The following is a 16,810-nucleotide window of genomic DNA, read 5'->3' on the forward strand; positions in this document are numbered from 1 at the left end:
TGAACTTGTCCTGTAGAGATGAGAGGTGGAAGAAGAAGAAGGAGGAGGAAGAGGGGGAGGATGGAGAGGGGGAGGACGAGGGGGAGGAGGAGGAGAAGGGGGAGGAGGAGGGGGGGAGGAGGACGAGGAGAAGGAGAGAAGGGGAAGAACCACATGGTCAGTCATTTCCCCAAGCAAATGGCATTTTGGGTGAATGCCCTGACCTAGGAAGGGAAAATAGATCAAGGTGACCCCAATACTATAAAAATAGCTAAGTGGACTCTTCCCAGAAAAGAAAATCACAGCAGGAGGTGTAAAGCAATTAGAGTAAGATTTTGGCATCTCGCACTACCAAGGGGGAAGATTCTCCTACCGCCCTAGTTACAGCCTCGATTTTCATTTCCCTTTGTTGTAAATACTTATGAATTCATTTTACAATGCTGGGGAGCAATAGGTGTGAGAGGAAGCAAACTACAATAGTAATTCTTTCTCCCAGTGCGGAGCAGCTACAGAAGGAAGCCAGAGCAGCACCTAACTTGCCTTGTCCGCTTCTCCTGTTGTCTTCTCCCTCACCTCACCCTCTTCTTCATCCCACACGTAGTCTTTTAAAATTTGTTAGCCTAACTCTGCAGTCTGCCAGAGACATCTGGCCACCCGCCCGCTAGGATGGCCCTTAGACCAAGGGCAGGGGTGCATCGCTATACCTACCTTCTTGTTGCTGGGCCAGGAGGGTGACCTGAGAATAAGGGCCGGACCGGTCCTCCCCGCAGGAAGGTCATGAATCTCCAGAGAGGTTGTGCAAAGAGTTAAAGCTCTTTGGGGAAACTGTTTGCCCTGTGAACTTAACCTTCTTAAACCCCATGGAAAGGAGAAAGGTCCCCATCCTGGTGTCGGTGAGAGGCCAGTGAGTCCACACTCAGACAAGCGGGCGAGCTGAGATCTAAGGCTCTAGTTAGCAGGCAGGGAGCAGCATCCTACTGGTAAGTCAGTCTTCTCCTTATCTGCCAATGTTAAGAATGTTGATCTTTACTATTTAATTTTGTGGGACTTATTCCTGAAACTTAAAACTAGTGAGCATTAAAAAAAAAAAAAGACACTTGAAAAAGTCTGCCTTCACAGTATTTCTTCCAGTGAACTATCTTTAGCTTGACCTAAATTACTAATTAAGTTTTTCTATCGATGCAATCCTCATACTTCTTCCCTTTGTGTTTTTCTAATCAGACCTCTTCAAATGGGGGCATGCGTTTCAATGGTTCCCCACCCCCATTTTGGTTTTGCTTTATCTTGTTAAGTAGATCATCAAATGTGGGTGAGCTCAGAAATATTTCTTACTCCAGTGTTATATATGGCACTTCGGCACTAATTCTTCAAAAAAGGCAACTTTCAAGGAACTCTGCTATACTTTCCATTCAAAACATTTCCCAAGCTCTGGAGCCGAGTGAGAGCGTAACTAGCATAGGGCTTTCTCGAGAACTGCTCGGATGACAAAGTGTGCCTTCGCACCCGCATTCTGTGGGACCGGAGACGAATTCCCCAGCACAACCAAACCTTGCCAGCCAAACTTGCCCCTGCTCCAGGCCAAACCCCCAAGGTCTCGGAGACCAAAGCGGAAAAAGCATCTTGAGTTCTGATTTTTCTTCACCCTCTGTGGCTCCTAAAACCACATTGAAAAATGAGGAAAAATAATAATTGGAACGGGGTTTTGAAAATCGTAGGTGGGAGAACGCAAATATTATACAATGCTGAAGTCAAATCTATATTAGCATAAAATAAAAATGATTAGTCAATCTTACTATATCTGTGTTGTTTGGCCCAACAGGAAAAACATTATAGAAAAGGAATTGTGGTGTAGGCACTGCATCAGCAAACAAGATGGGTTCAAGTTTCCTAGGCACCTGCCGGCTATTAAGCATAGAGACAACTTGTCCTTGAACCCGATTTAAGTTATTTTTCAAAGTCTTCATTTATTTATAATCCATATCCAAACAGAGAGGAAACTAAAATGCATGAGATTCTAAGTTATCAATTCTGTTACAAGAAAGAAAACGGGGGGAGAAAGAGAGCAAGTAAACGACTTAGGGACAAGTTAACAAAAGGATTCATTCATTCATTTGGTATATACTTTAACAAATTTGGTTTGACAAGTAAAGGATATGGTGAACAAGGTAATGGGTTCTCTGTCCTTGAGGACCTTCCTGCTCTATGGGCGCTACAGGTGAGTAAACAGTCCTGATATTACAGTGCGGGGGGCGGGAAGCAGGACCATGTGCTCTGCTGTTGGAGTGCACACAAGAAGGACTCAAATATCTCAGATTTTAGCTACTTCTCAAGAAAGCACAGTAGAAGCCAGTAGAGTCTTCCCCATGGTTCCAGGAAGTATGACCAAATATTATCTTGGAGACTTCAGATTTGTTGGAAATCATTCCTATTACCCTTGGGAGTCACTTGGAAAATGTTAACTCTCCAAACCTATGGCCAGAAACTCCACACAAAATCCTGCCTGGATCATCCTCACGGTAGTTTCCACTGGGGAGAGCCAACCCTGACGCAGTGTTCCCATCATGGCAGCGCACTCCAGAGGTGCAAATGGAAGACTGGTGGGGCTAGAGCTGACCTCTTGAGTTTGCATTCTGCTGCCCCTCCTCATAGCCCTATGACCTTGGACCAGTTGCTTAACCTTCCTGAAGCTCAGTGTCCTTAGCTGTAAGATGGGCATAATTGTGAGGATTACAGCAGCAAAGTGCTTTGAATAGTGCCCGACCCTTAGTAAAAGCCCAGTAAATGTTAGCCCTCTGGGGAGACATGAAATGGCTAACATACGAAGGGGACCTTTAGCATCATTCTAATTCAATGCTTTAAGCAGACATAATAGAACAGGAAAGGGAAATGCTCGGAAGGGAACGCTGTTCACGGAACCAGTTCAGAGGAGCTAAACTTCACCCCTCAGCTTTGCCAGAGTAAACATCATAACCAGGCTGAAAACCTTTGCTCCGTTCCCTGACGTTTTTAGAGAAAGGAGGACCCCAGGGCAGTCATAGTCCTACCTTTTCACTTCTCCGACCACGCTGGGTGTTAACGCCAACAGGCAGCATGTACTAGTGGTTAAGGCTGTATGGACACTGGAGCCAGGCTCTTGGATCCAAACCCTGATTCTGCCACTAACTAGCAGGATGCACCATTTTCTCCACCTCCGTACCCCTCAGTTTCTTTATCTGTGAAATCGGAATAACAACAGCATCTACCTTAGGATTTTTGTGAGAATTTACGTATAGGTAGCATACTTAAAACCTCTTAGAACAGTGCCCAGCAATGCTAGTTCTGCATAAGCGATGCCTATTATAACATTTGTTATTAGTAAAGAGCAACACAACATAAGGAATTGCTTAAATGAATACAATGTGAGGAATTGTTTACATGTACAAAATCGGGAGATACTGAGCCCAGACAGAAGTATCTCGTCGAAGTTGGTGGTCACGAGGTGGTTAACTCTATGAAGACAAGAGCTGGATTTTGTTCCTACTCTGTTTGTTTAAAAAACAAACGGACGAGGCGTTGGACAAGGCACTGAACTAGTTAGAGGACACAGTGAAGAGGAAAGCATGCTAGATCTGGAAGTGAAAACCCAACGTGTGAGGAATGTTTAGCTTCGTCCTAAACTGAGTACGTGTCTCACCTCCGTGATCCTCAGTTTCCTCATCATTGGAACAGGGAAGTCAATGAGGTCATTCTAAGGTTCACTCCAAATCCAAAATTCTATATGGCTAGCTAGCGTTTGAAATTTTACAGAAGACAACATAATTATGGCTATAGAAGTCTTTTTTTACATACCCGGTGTATTTCCAAAAAGGATTATCAAGTTGGAGACAATACCATTTGTCTGTGTTTTCTGACTCATAATGCAAGAATCTGAACTATGAACAGATCTTTAAATCCATGAAGATGGATTTTCTTTAGTGAGATTGATAACTTTTAAAGCTCTTGGATTGTGGGAGTAAAACTGATAAGGACATTTTCCCATTCATCTTAAGTGAATTTTTAGAGGCTCTGAGAATAAAACATAATCCATAGGCATTTAATGCTAACTTATCATTAACACGGAGAGAATTAAAGTAGGACTCGTATGGAGTTTAGCTTAGCAATTCTCAACTAAATGAAATTAAGCTGATTTGGTTGAGCTTTTAAGACATGAGAGTGGCAAGCGTAAGTCCAAAGGATTTGGGAGAAGAGCACCAAGCCTGTCTTCCGACTGTGGGCTGGAAAGGAGCTTCGAGAGACTTGTCTGCTAAGGATCGGCCGCCTTTGTAGGTTTGATGCATTAGGTAGAGACACAAAGATTTCACTTGGAAGAAAAAAGATTCTGTGGTGGAAAATAAAAAAAGGTGGGAGGACGATCTGAAATCAAAAGTCTGGATTAGGAATACAGACTTTGGGTTAAATAAGGTTTAAATTTTAGCTCTGCTACTTTTTATCTACGTCAGCTTGGGCTGGTTGTTTAATCTCCCTGAACCACACTTTGCACATTTAATAACATCTCTTCCTTCATAGGGTTTCTGTGAGGATTAAATGAGATAATACACGTAAAGTACTTGACCCTTAACGTCTAGAACATAGGAAGCACTCAATGAATGGTGGCTATACTTACTCTCCTAAATGAATGATGGGGCAGTTCGTCAATATTCCTTTTCCTTGAGCTTCTTTATGCTCCCTTTGGAATGTCTCAGGGGCATCAGAAGCACTATTTAAGCCTTCTGCAATAACAATATGGATCCAGACCTCAGCCTTTCTCGTAAGCCCTAAAATACCTATGTTTTTTTTCCCTCCTAAGATCTATTCATGGTCTTATGTGGGCATTGGACAAAGGTTCACTTTGTAAGACTGTCCATCTAGGTTAAAAATAAATATGCAGAAATGTGTGGAACTTCAACAATAGAATATAGGAAAAATGGATTATTCTTAGCTGAAAACAAAGACATTCTAGTATATGAATGTGTATGTAAATGGATAGAAAAAGGCTGGAAACTATGAACATCAACATGGTAGCAACAGTTACTTCTGGGGAAGATTGGGGAAGAGGTGGGATTTACCTCGGCATAGTATTAATGTTTTACACGTTTATTTACCTGCTGGCTGTATGATTAAAAACCAAACAAAAACAAAACAAAAAAGCAAAGCCCAAAGCAAAAGTCATGGTACAAAATGAAATGCACTTTTAGAACAGAGAACCTGTATACCAGTAGACAAGAATCAAGGAATTTATCTTTGGGGCTGTTCATGACTTCCAACAAAGTCACGTTCTGCTGAGTTTGCTGTCCTTGAGGGGTAAGGAGACCAGTAGGGTGGGGGCGGGGGTGGGATTTCTGATTCTATCTCCAGCGACTGATAAACCCAGGTTAGAAGGCAGATGAAGCTACCGGCCAGAAAATCTTGGTATAGACCTCTTTCTCTCTGCCAAGTACTCAGTAAGACACACCTGGCTGGTTCTTTGCAAAATTCAAGGTCAATAGAGGTGCCAACTGAAGACTATTGGTAAATGTTGCTTTTAAGCAAAAAGAAACCAGATGATTACTTATGTACCTATTCATACATTTTGATAGCAAAGAAGATAAATGACAGCTTAAAAAAGAAATTCTACTTGTCAGCTACTTGGTGGATAAAAAATATCTGAGGACTTCTAAAATATCACTCTGGTCCCCCTCCCCCCCCAATACCACTAAGTTAATTAATTAATTAAAAGAGAGTGAAGAGTTTAAGCACTGAATTATGGGCTATGACTTCATTTCTTTTTTTCTTTTCTTTTCTTCTTTTTTTTTTTAATTAGCAAAATTTTTTTTTTTTTTTTTTTTTTTTTTGGTGTTGGAAATCCATTTTCACAGAGGGCCCATTCCTTGGAAAAAAATATTTTGACTACAGGGAACACCAAGGAATACCGCAGAGCCCTGAGAAGTTGTACCGACTTGTCAGGGTTCAGCCTGTAGTCTCCAGTGCTGAGGGGTCTCCAGGAGCGATGGTAAGGACAGGGTGTTTTGCTTTGGTTTTAATGCATACGTCTCGACCCATGAGACTTACGGGAAGGTTGGGTTTTACTGACGAGAATTCAGTCCAAGGGAGCCTGTGCTGGCCCTCTGGCCAGGCCTGACTTATTGCTCTCAGCACTGCCTTCCCAGATGGCCCATTTGGTGCAGGGAGGTGGTCTGGGCCGGTATGTGATTCATTGCATTCTGCTGGAGGTGTGTTAAGTGAAAGGCTGTGTGTCAGGCACAGGACAGAAAGGACCTGAATGAAGGGAGAGAAGAATGAATGGAGAGAGCCATTTTGATGGAATTGCCCTAGGGTATTAAGTAGGACTGGGCACCTGCGGGGCTGGAGGAAGGTTCTGTGGCTTAAGAAACTCTCCGTAAGAATCAGTCACCGGTCCCTCAACAATCATGCATTTCTTACCTCCCACTTGTGTATAAATCTGTCGGTTTACGCACACCAGCAGAGTGACTATCACAATGAATTCGGCTTACTGTGAAACACACGGAAAAAGACCTCTCTCCCTTCTCTGCTTATTTATAAGCCAAGTAATGTTAACACTGTCAATGGAAGAACAAGGTATCTGAGGAATAAATGTATACGGCAGCATAACCCCATATTGTCACTTGAATTCAGACTTCCCACTGTTCGCGCTGAAAGACAGGCGTTCATACCCAACAACATTGAGGCCACTTGAAAGAGAGGATTTAAAATGCTGGATTCCATCATTTCTGCAAAAGGTCATTCTAGTCCTTGGCTATTTTTACCATAGATAGAGACTCAGCAAGTTATTGGCTGAATGGATTTGGGAAGCCGGACTGCTTCTGACTAATGAAGATGGTAATGCAGCATTGGAGACCCAGTCCATGAAAGGTGTGGAAAAAGTTGAACCTTCAAAGATGGGAGAGAGGGGAACCACTGAATTAGTAGTCCCCGACGAAATTGCTAGCCATAACTGTATCCCCTGGCCCATTCCCTTGGAAACTGCCTGGAATCTGGTGGCTCAAACCCTCTTTAAGGCATCCGGGCCCACCCCGCCCCCTCCTCCCCAAACAACTGTTTCTAGGCGCCCCCACCCACAAATCTGCATCAAGGCAGGTGTATTTCCCAGCTGGACCACTGCTTCCAGAAGCTCGCCTTTCCTTCGGGGTTCCGCAACCAAACCTTAGGCTCACCCCGGGCAAGCAGTCAAAAGCATTTCAGAGAAGGGGAGAAAACAAAAGAAACACACAAACCCTGTCCTTACCCGCTTCTTAAAAAATTGGAAGGCTGAGCATTTCTTGACTGGGAATCCATTCATGTCTTTGTTTACCATTTTCCACCGTAGGGAGTTCACAGTTATAGATCCAGGGTGGCACCGCCTGGTTAGCGCATCTGGTGCCCGGCTGCCCTCCCGGAGACAGTTGATGAAGACGGAGCGGGATGGAGAACCTTAGCGGGGCTCAGGTCTTCACTCGCACATTCTGCGGCAAGGCTACTGCAGCAACCTCTCCCCACTTTCAGCGGCCGCCGGCAGTGGCCTCGCTCTGCCCATCGTCGCTCCGAAACGGGGGCATCGGGGGCTGCCGGCCCCCGGGGCTGCGGCGGATTCCGGGGAGATGCTCCGCGGCTGGCGAGCCGGGGAAGGGCGCCCCCCCCCCCGGCCCCCTGCGCACCCCCCCGGGTACCTGGCGGCTCTGCGGCGGGCGCGCCGGGGCCAGCCGCTCGGCTCCAGGTGATGCGCTTCTGGAGGCTGCTGGGGAGGAGAGCTGTTTTTGATCGTGCAAGTTCCAGTGGGAGCTGTAGTTAAGCAGCCGAGGGAAGGAGTAAGAAAGAGCAGAAGCCGGAGGGAGGGAGGGAGGGAGAGCCGCCCCGGAGAGGCAGAGGGAGAGAGAAAAGAGCTGCTGGAGACGCAGAGATTCATGAATATCTGAGCGGCGGATGGAGAGAAGGCACCAGCCCAGGACGCACTGCAAAGCAGTGACACCCCTCGGGAGGGCTACTTTAATCGCCCGTTTCTTTTCTTCCCCGGTTAGGACCCTTGAGATCAGAGTTTCCTACGAAATGCAGCGCGTTTTTGTTTTATGCTCATGGGCATGCTTCTGATACGTATTCCTGAACAGAAGGCTCTCAGTGGAAATGTAATCAAATTCATTCGTGATCTGTCCAAATGTGGAGAAACATGCAATCAGGTGCAAACCTAGGTCTAACAAGGGACGATCTCCCACCATAGGGAACCTCTTCTGGTGTCCTCTCCCTACACACTGTAGCGGGCCACAGTGGAAGTCATTGTGGCTTGTTCACTGAGGAAGGCTGTTGAAGAAGAACACAATGAACACGTACAAAGTGGTTTATGGTAAAAACACAAAAGAGCGTCACCAGAAAGTATTATTGAATCCATTTGATGGAAAGGAAGCACGGGTGAATGAGAGGAAAGCCTTTTCCTATCAAGTGAAAATCTACCCCCTCCCCCCAAGTCCTTACTCCTGTCATTCTTTGTACATGAAATTCACTTAAAAAAAAAAAAAAAAGGCCACTTATTTTGTGCGTGCCCTATTTTCCCATCTCTACCCTTGAATGTTGGTTGATATTTCATGGAGACTTTTCAAAATGAGAGTTGATGGGTAAATGGAGACAGCAGAGAAAATCAACTTGGCATCTGATCTGGCCCGGCCAGCACATCAGCATGTGGCTCTCTGCCAGTCACCTGACCTCACGGTGCCTCTCAGACGGCGCCGTCCATGAGAGGGAGGCCACTGCTCATTCCTTCCTTCCTTCATGTACTCATTCATGAATCTGTCATTCACTTGTCTGCTGTGTCATTCCACTTATCCATCCACTCAGTTCCAAATGTACCAAGTGTCCCAGGATGCAGAAGCTTTTCACAGTCACCACCAGGGAGTATAATCTATAAATGAGGGAAGGGCCCATGCCTACTTGATCGAGCTAATGGCCAGCTCATTAAATGCAATATTCCCAGAAGAGAAACAGACGGGTCAGTTGGGAAGAGATGTGTTGATTTCATTGAAGTCCAAATCTCTGTAGTCGGACCAGGTTTCTTTGGGGAATGGCAGTACAGTCTTGTTGGCTCAAGGCTTTGAGATTTCCGAAAGGGAAACGCAACACAACCAAATGATGGCATTGTGACTGAGGGAAAGTAAACTATTCATTCTGGAGAGGGGCGTTAAGTTGTCCAAGATGCAAGCACACGTGATTTAATCTACAGCATTGATTGGTTTTGCGGTTCTTCTAGAATTCATGTAAAACTCTGGTTGTCCAAAGAGACTTTTTGAGGATTGCCAAACATCCTCTACCATGATTATGATGGTGCTTTTATGACTATGCGTTTGTCAAAGGCCAACAAACTTTTACATGAAAGAGAAGGAACACTTTGCCGTATGTAAATTACAGTTCAACAAACCTGATTTTTCAAAATCATGGCCGTTCGAATCATTTCCTGTTCTTCCTCTTTCCTCTCTCCCGAAAGCATTTGAGCAGATATTTATTGAGCTTGAGGGATACGTAGGAGGAACGCTCTAAGCATCCTGTGGGAAAGGGATACTAGAAGCCTTGCCTCGATTCTACACTGGCCTGGCATGCATACTGGTTGCAAGTACGCTGTGTGTTTATTTGGGGTGAGGAGGGGATGGCTAATAGAGACTATGGAGGAAGAGGTGGAAAGTTAAAAGCTTTTCCTCCTCCCCACCATATGCCACCCCTTGGAGACGGTGTCGGTGTCGCTATCTCTGAGTCCATGCTAATCCTGTGGGCGGATCTGTGAATACAAGTATCGGTAGTTTCTGTCTCTAAGGAAGCTACAGCCAGTAGAGAAATACATGCTGTGGTAAGAACAATACTGTGTCTATATCTGCATTATCCCCACCTTGGTCTGGTCTATATCTGCATTATCCCCACCTCGGTCTGGAGGGGTGCCAAGGTGCCTTGAGGTGGGTAGGGGGAGGCCCAGGAAGTTTCTTTCAAAGGGACAATGTTAGTGCAAAGTGTTAAAGAATAAGTAGAAGTTGGCCAGATGACAGAGGAGAAGCCTAGGGCAGGGGTTCTGACTAGATCAGGACTGGATCTGACTTGTTTTGGACCATAGTTTGGTCAACTGCCATAGTAAGGAAATGTGTTAAGCCTGTTCATCCAACACTGTGTTGGCTACTCGGGGAAAAAAAAGGCATTGCTCATCTCACTCTTACCGCTACCTTTATAAAATCACCTGCAGGTGGGCCCAGAGCGACTACCATTTACTAACAGGCTCCTTTGCCAGGCTTATTAGTATTTACAAAGGAGCATAGACTACTGCGCGTGGCATAAAGGAAAATAACCCCTGGAATCCTAAAACATCCTGTTTACGCACTAAAATGGTTTGGTTGGGGGCCTGGGTGGCTCAGTTGGTTGAGCGACCGACTTCAGCTCAGGTCATGATCTCACGGTTTGTGAGTTCGAGCCCCGCGTCGGGCTCTGTGCTGACAGCTCAGAGCCTGGAGCCTGCTTCTGATTCTGTGTCTCCCTCTTTCTCTGTGCCTCTCCTGCTCATGCTCTGTCTCTGCCTCAGAAATAAATAAATATAAAAAAAATAAATTAAAAAAAATTGTTTTGTTAAGGGGCGACTGGGTGGCCTCAGTCCGACTTCAGCTCAGGTCGTGATCACATGGTTCATGAGTTTGAGTCCCGTGTCAGGGTCTGTGCTGACAGCTCAGAGCATTGAGCTGCTTTGGATTCGGTGTCTCCCTCTCTCTCTGCCCCCCACCCCCGACTCGTGCTCTGTCTCTGTCTCTCACTCTCTCAACAATAAATAAACATTTAAAAAACTTCATAAAAGGGGCACCTGGGTAACTCAATTGGTTAAGCATCTGACTTTGGCTCAGGTCATGATCTCCCCGTTTGTAGGTTCGTGGGTTCGAGCCCTGCATAGGGCTCTGTGCTGATAGCTTGGAGCCTGGAGCCTGCTTTGGATTCTGTGTCTCCCTCCCTTTCTCTGCCTCTCTCTGCTCTCTCTCTCTCAAAAATAAATAAAAATTCCTTACTCTCAAAAAGAAACATCAAAAAAATTTAAAAATTCATAAAAAACATAAAGTAACCTTCTTTAATTAATTAATTAATTTACCTGCTTTTCTCATTAAGCATGCTTATTCACATTTGTAACCCCACACACTGTGGAGTGCCTAGGCCAAGCTTGGCATTCAATGAATGGTTTTCAAATAAATCAAACAAACAACTATGAAGAGCTAACATCAGTGACCCTGGCCATGACCATTTTGTGGGAGTTGTTAAATACCCGTGAGATTCTGAAACAATTAAGTAAATTCCCATCATAGCCAATGTACTGAGCTCTAGTAAGAGCAAATGGCCCTCAGTAGTCACCATTTCTTCTTTAAGTCTCAATGACATCATGGCCCTGGGATGGCATCTTTTTACGGGAAACTCTAATGTTGAAAAGAATCCTTTGAAACTCTATTTGCTTTTGTGTAGAACACTCACTTCTTTCTCCCAACAATATTGTTTAAACCATAACACAAAAGATGGTTGGGTGGAACTGATGACCAATGCAAACAGGAAGTGGAGTGAGTACTTAGTGGATATGGAAGGTATGGAAACTAACCTCCCTTCTCTGTGTCACTTTGAACAAGTCTCCTCAGTTCAGTGAGCCTCATCTGTAAAATACTACCAATAAAATGTGTTCCATTTACCTCAGAAAGCAATTATCAGTACCAGATTATATGTGAAAGGGTCTTGCAAAACCATAACCCTATGTTTTATATCTTACTAACAAGAGACATATACTGCTGTAACACTTTTTTAATAGAAAGGTTGTCTTTCCATAGATTAAAGTGTTTTTGTGTGACACGTTTAGTTGTTGAATGGAATGTGATTTTTTTTTTTTCTATAGCAACCTGGAAAACACGAAAGATAATAAACAATAAAATATCTGTCTAGTGACAAATGTCCCTAAGGAGAAAGGGACACAAACAGACCATATCATGAGAAATGTTTTACATTCCTCTTTGGCCTGGATGACTCAATCATATGCTTAAAACCCCAGCCTAGATGGTAGTGATGTATGTAATTAGGAATTAGGAAAGCCCACTGAAGATTCTGGTATTGCTTTTGTATATATGAAAAAACTTAATTTTTTTTTTTTTTTTACCATCCTTTGGTTTAACCACATCCTTTGGTTTATATCATTTAATTCATGCATTACATCAAAGGACAAGTTACAAAGGAAAAACCAAACCTAAAATATCAGTTTGTTGCATTTTTTTCCTTTGAGAGAATTAAGTACCAACAAAAAGAATCAACAAACACCGTGGATTCATGGCATTTTGTAGCGAAGATGAAAGTAACAAGGGCTTGTCCTTCCTTTTATGGATAAGAGACTGAGTAAGGATAGAAAGCGACATACTTGCAATTTGTTTCCATTCTCACTGTGCTGAAAAACAGGCAACTTCTAAATATGCGGCTTCCATATAGAGTCAGTACTTACCAACTATCTTGTAATTGACAAAAAGGTCAAAAGGTATGTAGCGTTAACTGGCTTCATGCGATATATCAAATGTCAAGTATGTGCTAGTTATTACACTTATAAGAAAGACACCCATAAAAAGGATCTGCATTTGTCTTGGCAAATCACATCTCATAATAGTATTTAATTCATATTTAAGGCATTTGATGCTTTTTCAGGGATATATGGTTTTCGCCAGATCACCAAGCAAGCCGGACTTTTATTTATCTCTACTGCCTGAAATATTTTTAGGTAGAATGGTGCAATTTAGTTTCTTAATTCATGAGAAGCAGCTGATTAAAAATTCATGCTGCCTCTCCCTTTCTCCCTCTCTCCCTATTACTCGCTTTTTACCTGGGCCTGCCCTCCCACGCAGGCAGCCACCCACACCCGTCTCTCTTTGTTTTTTCTTTCATTGGTGCTGTATCATAAAACGGTACCAACCATATGTACGACATAGCCTTTACTGATACCAAGGCACAAAAAAATCCTTTCTTGTGGTCCTGTGACAACACGCAGCCCAAGGGCACAAATCAATTTGTTAGTAATTGCTCATTTGAATATTAGCGATCATTCATTCAATATAAACAGTGAATTTTACAGCTCTCCCAGTTTTCACATTTATGCATTTATTTCCATGCCTTTGTTTAAGTCATACAAAGGATTGGGACCCTGCAAAGATACTCTACTTTAAAGAAAATATATTCCTTTGAGCTCCCTTTTAAGGGCCTGATCACTCTTATTGTAGTGATCTCCTGTCTCCTCCCTCCGTCAGGGTATTTTCAGTGGCGTAGCAAGACTTTGTCATCGTCAAGAGATACACACAGCTCACCGATAGAGACCTGGCAAACGTTCAGATACACCCTTCGGCGTGCAAACGCACACACGGACGCGGTCAGTGGGAATGAACAGAGCAGGTTCAGCAGAGCATTCTGCAAAGGTTATTAGCATCTCTGAATTGGATTGCTTGCTGAATGACTGCGAATGAAGTGGACACCCTATATAGTAATGGATTTTATGGCCTTTAATAAGATGTAATTGTGTGTGTGTGTGTGTGTGTTTCAGTGATTATTCTTTTTCTTTCAACATTCAACCTTTGAGTTTACGTTCAATACAACTCCTTAACTGAGGCCAGAAAATTGTACTTTCAACTTGAGTTGTCCAGAAATTGTTCATTAGCGACTTCTCTACGTACAGCACAAATGAGCCGTAGCAACAGAGGGGTTTCTCCTGTTAACCTTTCACTAAGCCATGTAGGTGATGAAATGGGCTGTCGTGATTAGTATTGATTGAGAAGACGCTAGAGGAAAATTAGTAGCCCATACCAGAGTCCTGTTTTCTCCACTCTATAAGCATGATCTGTGGCTTTATCTCGATGTGTACGATGAACTGAAAAGCCGAGTCAATTTCTCAGATAATTCAAATCAGCCGAAGTTTATGGGAAGGGAGAATGAGTGGAGCAGATAGGTCTAGCTGTGGAAGCAGACCCAACGAAACAAAACAAAACAAAACAAAACAAAACAAAACAAAACAAAACAAAACCACTCAAGAATGTCTCCTCTTAGAATTCTAGAAAATGCTGTGCCTTAGGGTGAGTTGATTCCTGAACATGATTGGTTTCGAGTTGAAACTCTGTGAAACTTTACCAGGGGTGTATCTGTTTTGTACATTATGCTTATTTAAATTGAACACAATTTCATTTCTTCCAGCTTCTTTTGTTTTCAGGGCAAATTTGCTACCCTGAATATAGTGTCAACTCAAAATTATTACAGTGGCAATTTTAAGCACTGAAACTAATAGAGTGTCCCCTAAGGTTGGTATGGTTAGGAGAATTAGCATGACATTGCTCTATACGGATTGGAATCCTGCCTCTATAACTCACTAGTTACATGATCCTGGGCAAGTTAAAATAGACATAATACAACCCAGTCGATTCGTTGTGAGAGTTATAGGGTATTTACTACGCAAACACACATACTTACACATGTGTACACATGTATATATATGCATATCTATATGTTTAGTTTACATCTGTGAGTGACAGTTTTAAAACATGAGTACAAATTCTTTCGTTCTACTCCCATTGACAAATTGGGTTTTATGATCCCTCTCCTTGAATCCGGTTGGGCTTGGGACTGCTTAAGGAAGCACAGTGAAAGTGATGCTATATGTTTTCTGAGGCTAAGTCATAAAAGGCCATGTGGCTACCATTTTGTTCACTGGAATGGTCTCATATGGAGCCCTAAGCCACCGTATAAGAAGTCTGATTGCCCAAAGACTGTCATGGTACAAGAAAGCCCCAGCTACATAAAGAAGACAGACAGGCATAGACACTGGTTGGCAGTCTTGGCTGACCCAACCTTTAAATCATCCCAGCCCAGGCACCAGGTATGTGAATAGAAAGCCTTCAAGTGATTCCAGCCCCAAAGTGTTTGGGTTACCAAGCTGTTGGAGGATTTCATCTGAGGTGGCAGACTTCATGCAACAGAGATAGAATCTCTGGGCCTAATAAAATGGCGATGTTTTACGTTGCTAAGTCTGAGGTAGTTTGTTTTACAGCAATAGATACATATGCCCTGGACCCCTTCCATCATCTCTGAGAGCATGGTTCACACTCAATAAATGAGAGTACAAGGAGACCTTTAATGCCAAAAGCAATGCTCAGTTAGTAGCAGTTAACAATTCCAATGAGACATATTCAAATAGACCTCAATAACTGGTGAGAAAGTTGAGGGATACCGCTCTCTTTCAGGCAACATTTCTTTTGAGTTTTGTATGTTGTTGTTGCCTTGGTCAGCTTGACAATAGATAGGTTGGGTGGCTTAAATGATGAAATGTATTACCTCACAGTTCTAGAAGCTAGAAGTTCAAGTCGCCAGCATGATGGGTTTCTAATGAGATCTCTTCTCTTGGCTTGGAGATGGCTGCCATCTTGCTGCGTCCTCACATGGCAGGAGGAAAGAGAGAACACGTTCTCTGATGTATCTTCTTATACGGGTGGCAATCTCATTATGAGGGCCCCATGCTCACAACCTCATCTAAATTTAATGATCTCCTGAAGGCCCTATCTCCAAACACCATCACACTGAGGGTTAGAGCTTCGCATGTTAATTTTGGGGATACATGATTCAGTGCATAGCAGTTATTTTGTAATGTGACACTGTTTTGGGTACTGATACACTCTCAATTTCCACATCAATTCTACAAAATGCATATTATTATATTGCTTATTTGATAAGTAAGAGGTAGAAAAAATTTTTCAAAATTTATGTCAATCCATGTGACAAAAGGTTTATTTAACTCCTATACCAAAGCTCCTACAAATTTATAAGAAAAAGACAAATAACTTACTAGAAAAGATCCCTAGGGTGTAAAAAGCAAATCGCAAAAGGCATAATGCAAAAGAACAAAAACATATGCAAATAAACATGTGTAAAAATGCCCAAATTTCTGACAGTCAGAAAAAATGCAATTTAAAATGGCAAGATACCTTTTTTACGCTTATAAGATTGGAAAACACTTTTTCTTAAAGTTATGTTTTCAAAGCTGACAAGACTCTGGGGAATAGGCACTTCCATATTGCTGAGAGGGATGGGAATATCGTTGAAAATAATTTAGCAATATTTACACACAATTAAAATGTGCCTATCCACTGATCTGGAAATCTTCCCTCTGAGAATAAACTCTTTGGAAATATATACATATAATATATATAAGCAAGACTCTGTGTATAGAGCTACTTATTACAAGGCTGGTGGTGATCGCACAATTTGGGGGACATAGGAACTAATCAAATGCATTATACCACCATAGGAAAGAACATTAGTGTGAATGTTAGTGTGAATTTAAGAACTTGCATGATCTATTGTCTGGTTAAAAAAAAGTATGTTTTCTAAAGAATAAAAACAGCTTACTTTTGTATAAGCATAGGGAAAAGAATGGATACTTAAACACCCAAAAGTTGAAATGGGTTACTGTGGGAGGTGGATGGCTTTTTTTTTCTTTATAAATCTCTACAATGCTGTGCTTATTACAGCAATCATTACAAAGTTGGAAAACATTTCAAAACCTATGCCTTACCAAATGGACCCAGATCATGTCATTTTTACCAGATACTCTACTTCCTTCCTTTGAAAGCTATAATGCATTCATTGCTGATAATATATATATAATATATATAATATATATTATATATTAATTATATAATATTAGTATTATAATATTATATATTATATATTATGTAATATATAATAATATAATAATATTATATATTATATTATATATAATATTATATATAATATATTACATAATATATATTATATCTATTAT

General features: G+C 42.4%; 1 protein-coding gene and 1 long non-coding RNA gene across 3 annotated transcripts in view; both read right to left on the reverse strand.

The window, feature by feature from the left end:
• The window catches only part of SGK1 (serum/glucocorticoid regulated kinase 1), a 113,379-nt gene extending 105,867 nt beyond the window's left edge, over positions 1 to 7,512 (reverse strand). Inside the window, exon 1 of one of the 2 annotated variants that reach the window (XM_019831272.3) lies at positions 7,241 to 7,512. In XM_019831272.3, coding sequence (XP_019686831.1) covers positions 7,241 to 7,309 — 69 coding nt within the window. In that variant the 5' untranslated portion in view covers positions 7,310 to 7,512. Of the gene's footprint in view, positions 1 to 3,023; positions 3,087 to 7,240 lie in introns of those variants that run through there. The other variant, XM_019831273.3, reaches the window with a different exon arrangement.
• Positions 7,513 to 15,104: 7,592 nt separating this feature from the next.
• LOC109499907 overlaps positions 15,105 to 16,810 on the reverse strand; it is a 23,265-nt gene continuing 21,559 nt past the window's right edge. The window contains exon 9 of the long non-coding RNA XR_006598314.1: positions 15,105 to 15,423. This is a non-coding gene — a long non-coding RNA (uncharacterized LOC109499907). The remainder of the gene's footprint in view (positions 15,424 to 16,810) is intronic.

The sequence above is a fragment of the Felis catus genome, chromosome B2 (assembly GCF_018350175.1).
Source record: "Felis catus isolate Fca126 chromosome B2, F.catus_Fca126_mat1.0, whole genome shotgun sequence".
NCBI classification, from domain to species: domain Eukaryota; kingdom Metazoa; phylum Chordata; class Mammalia; order Carnivora; family Felidae; genus Felis; species Felis catus.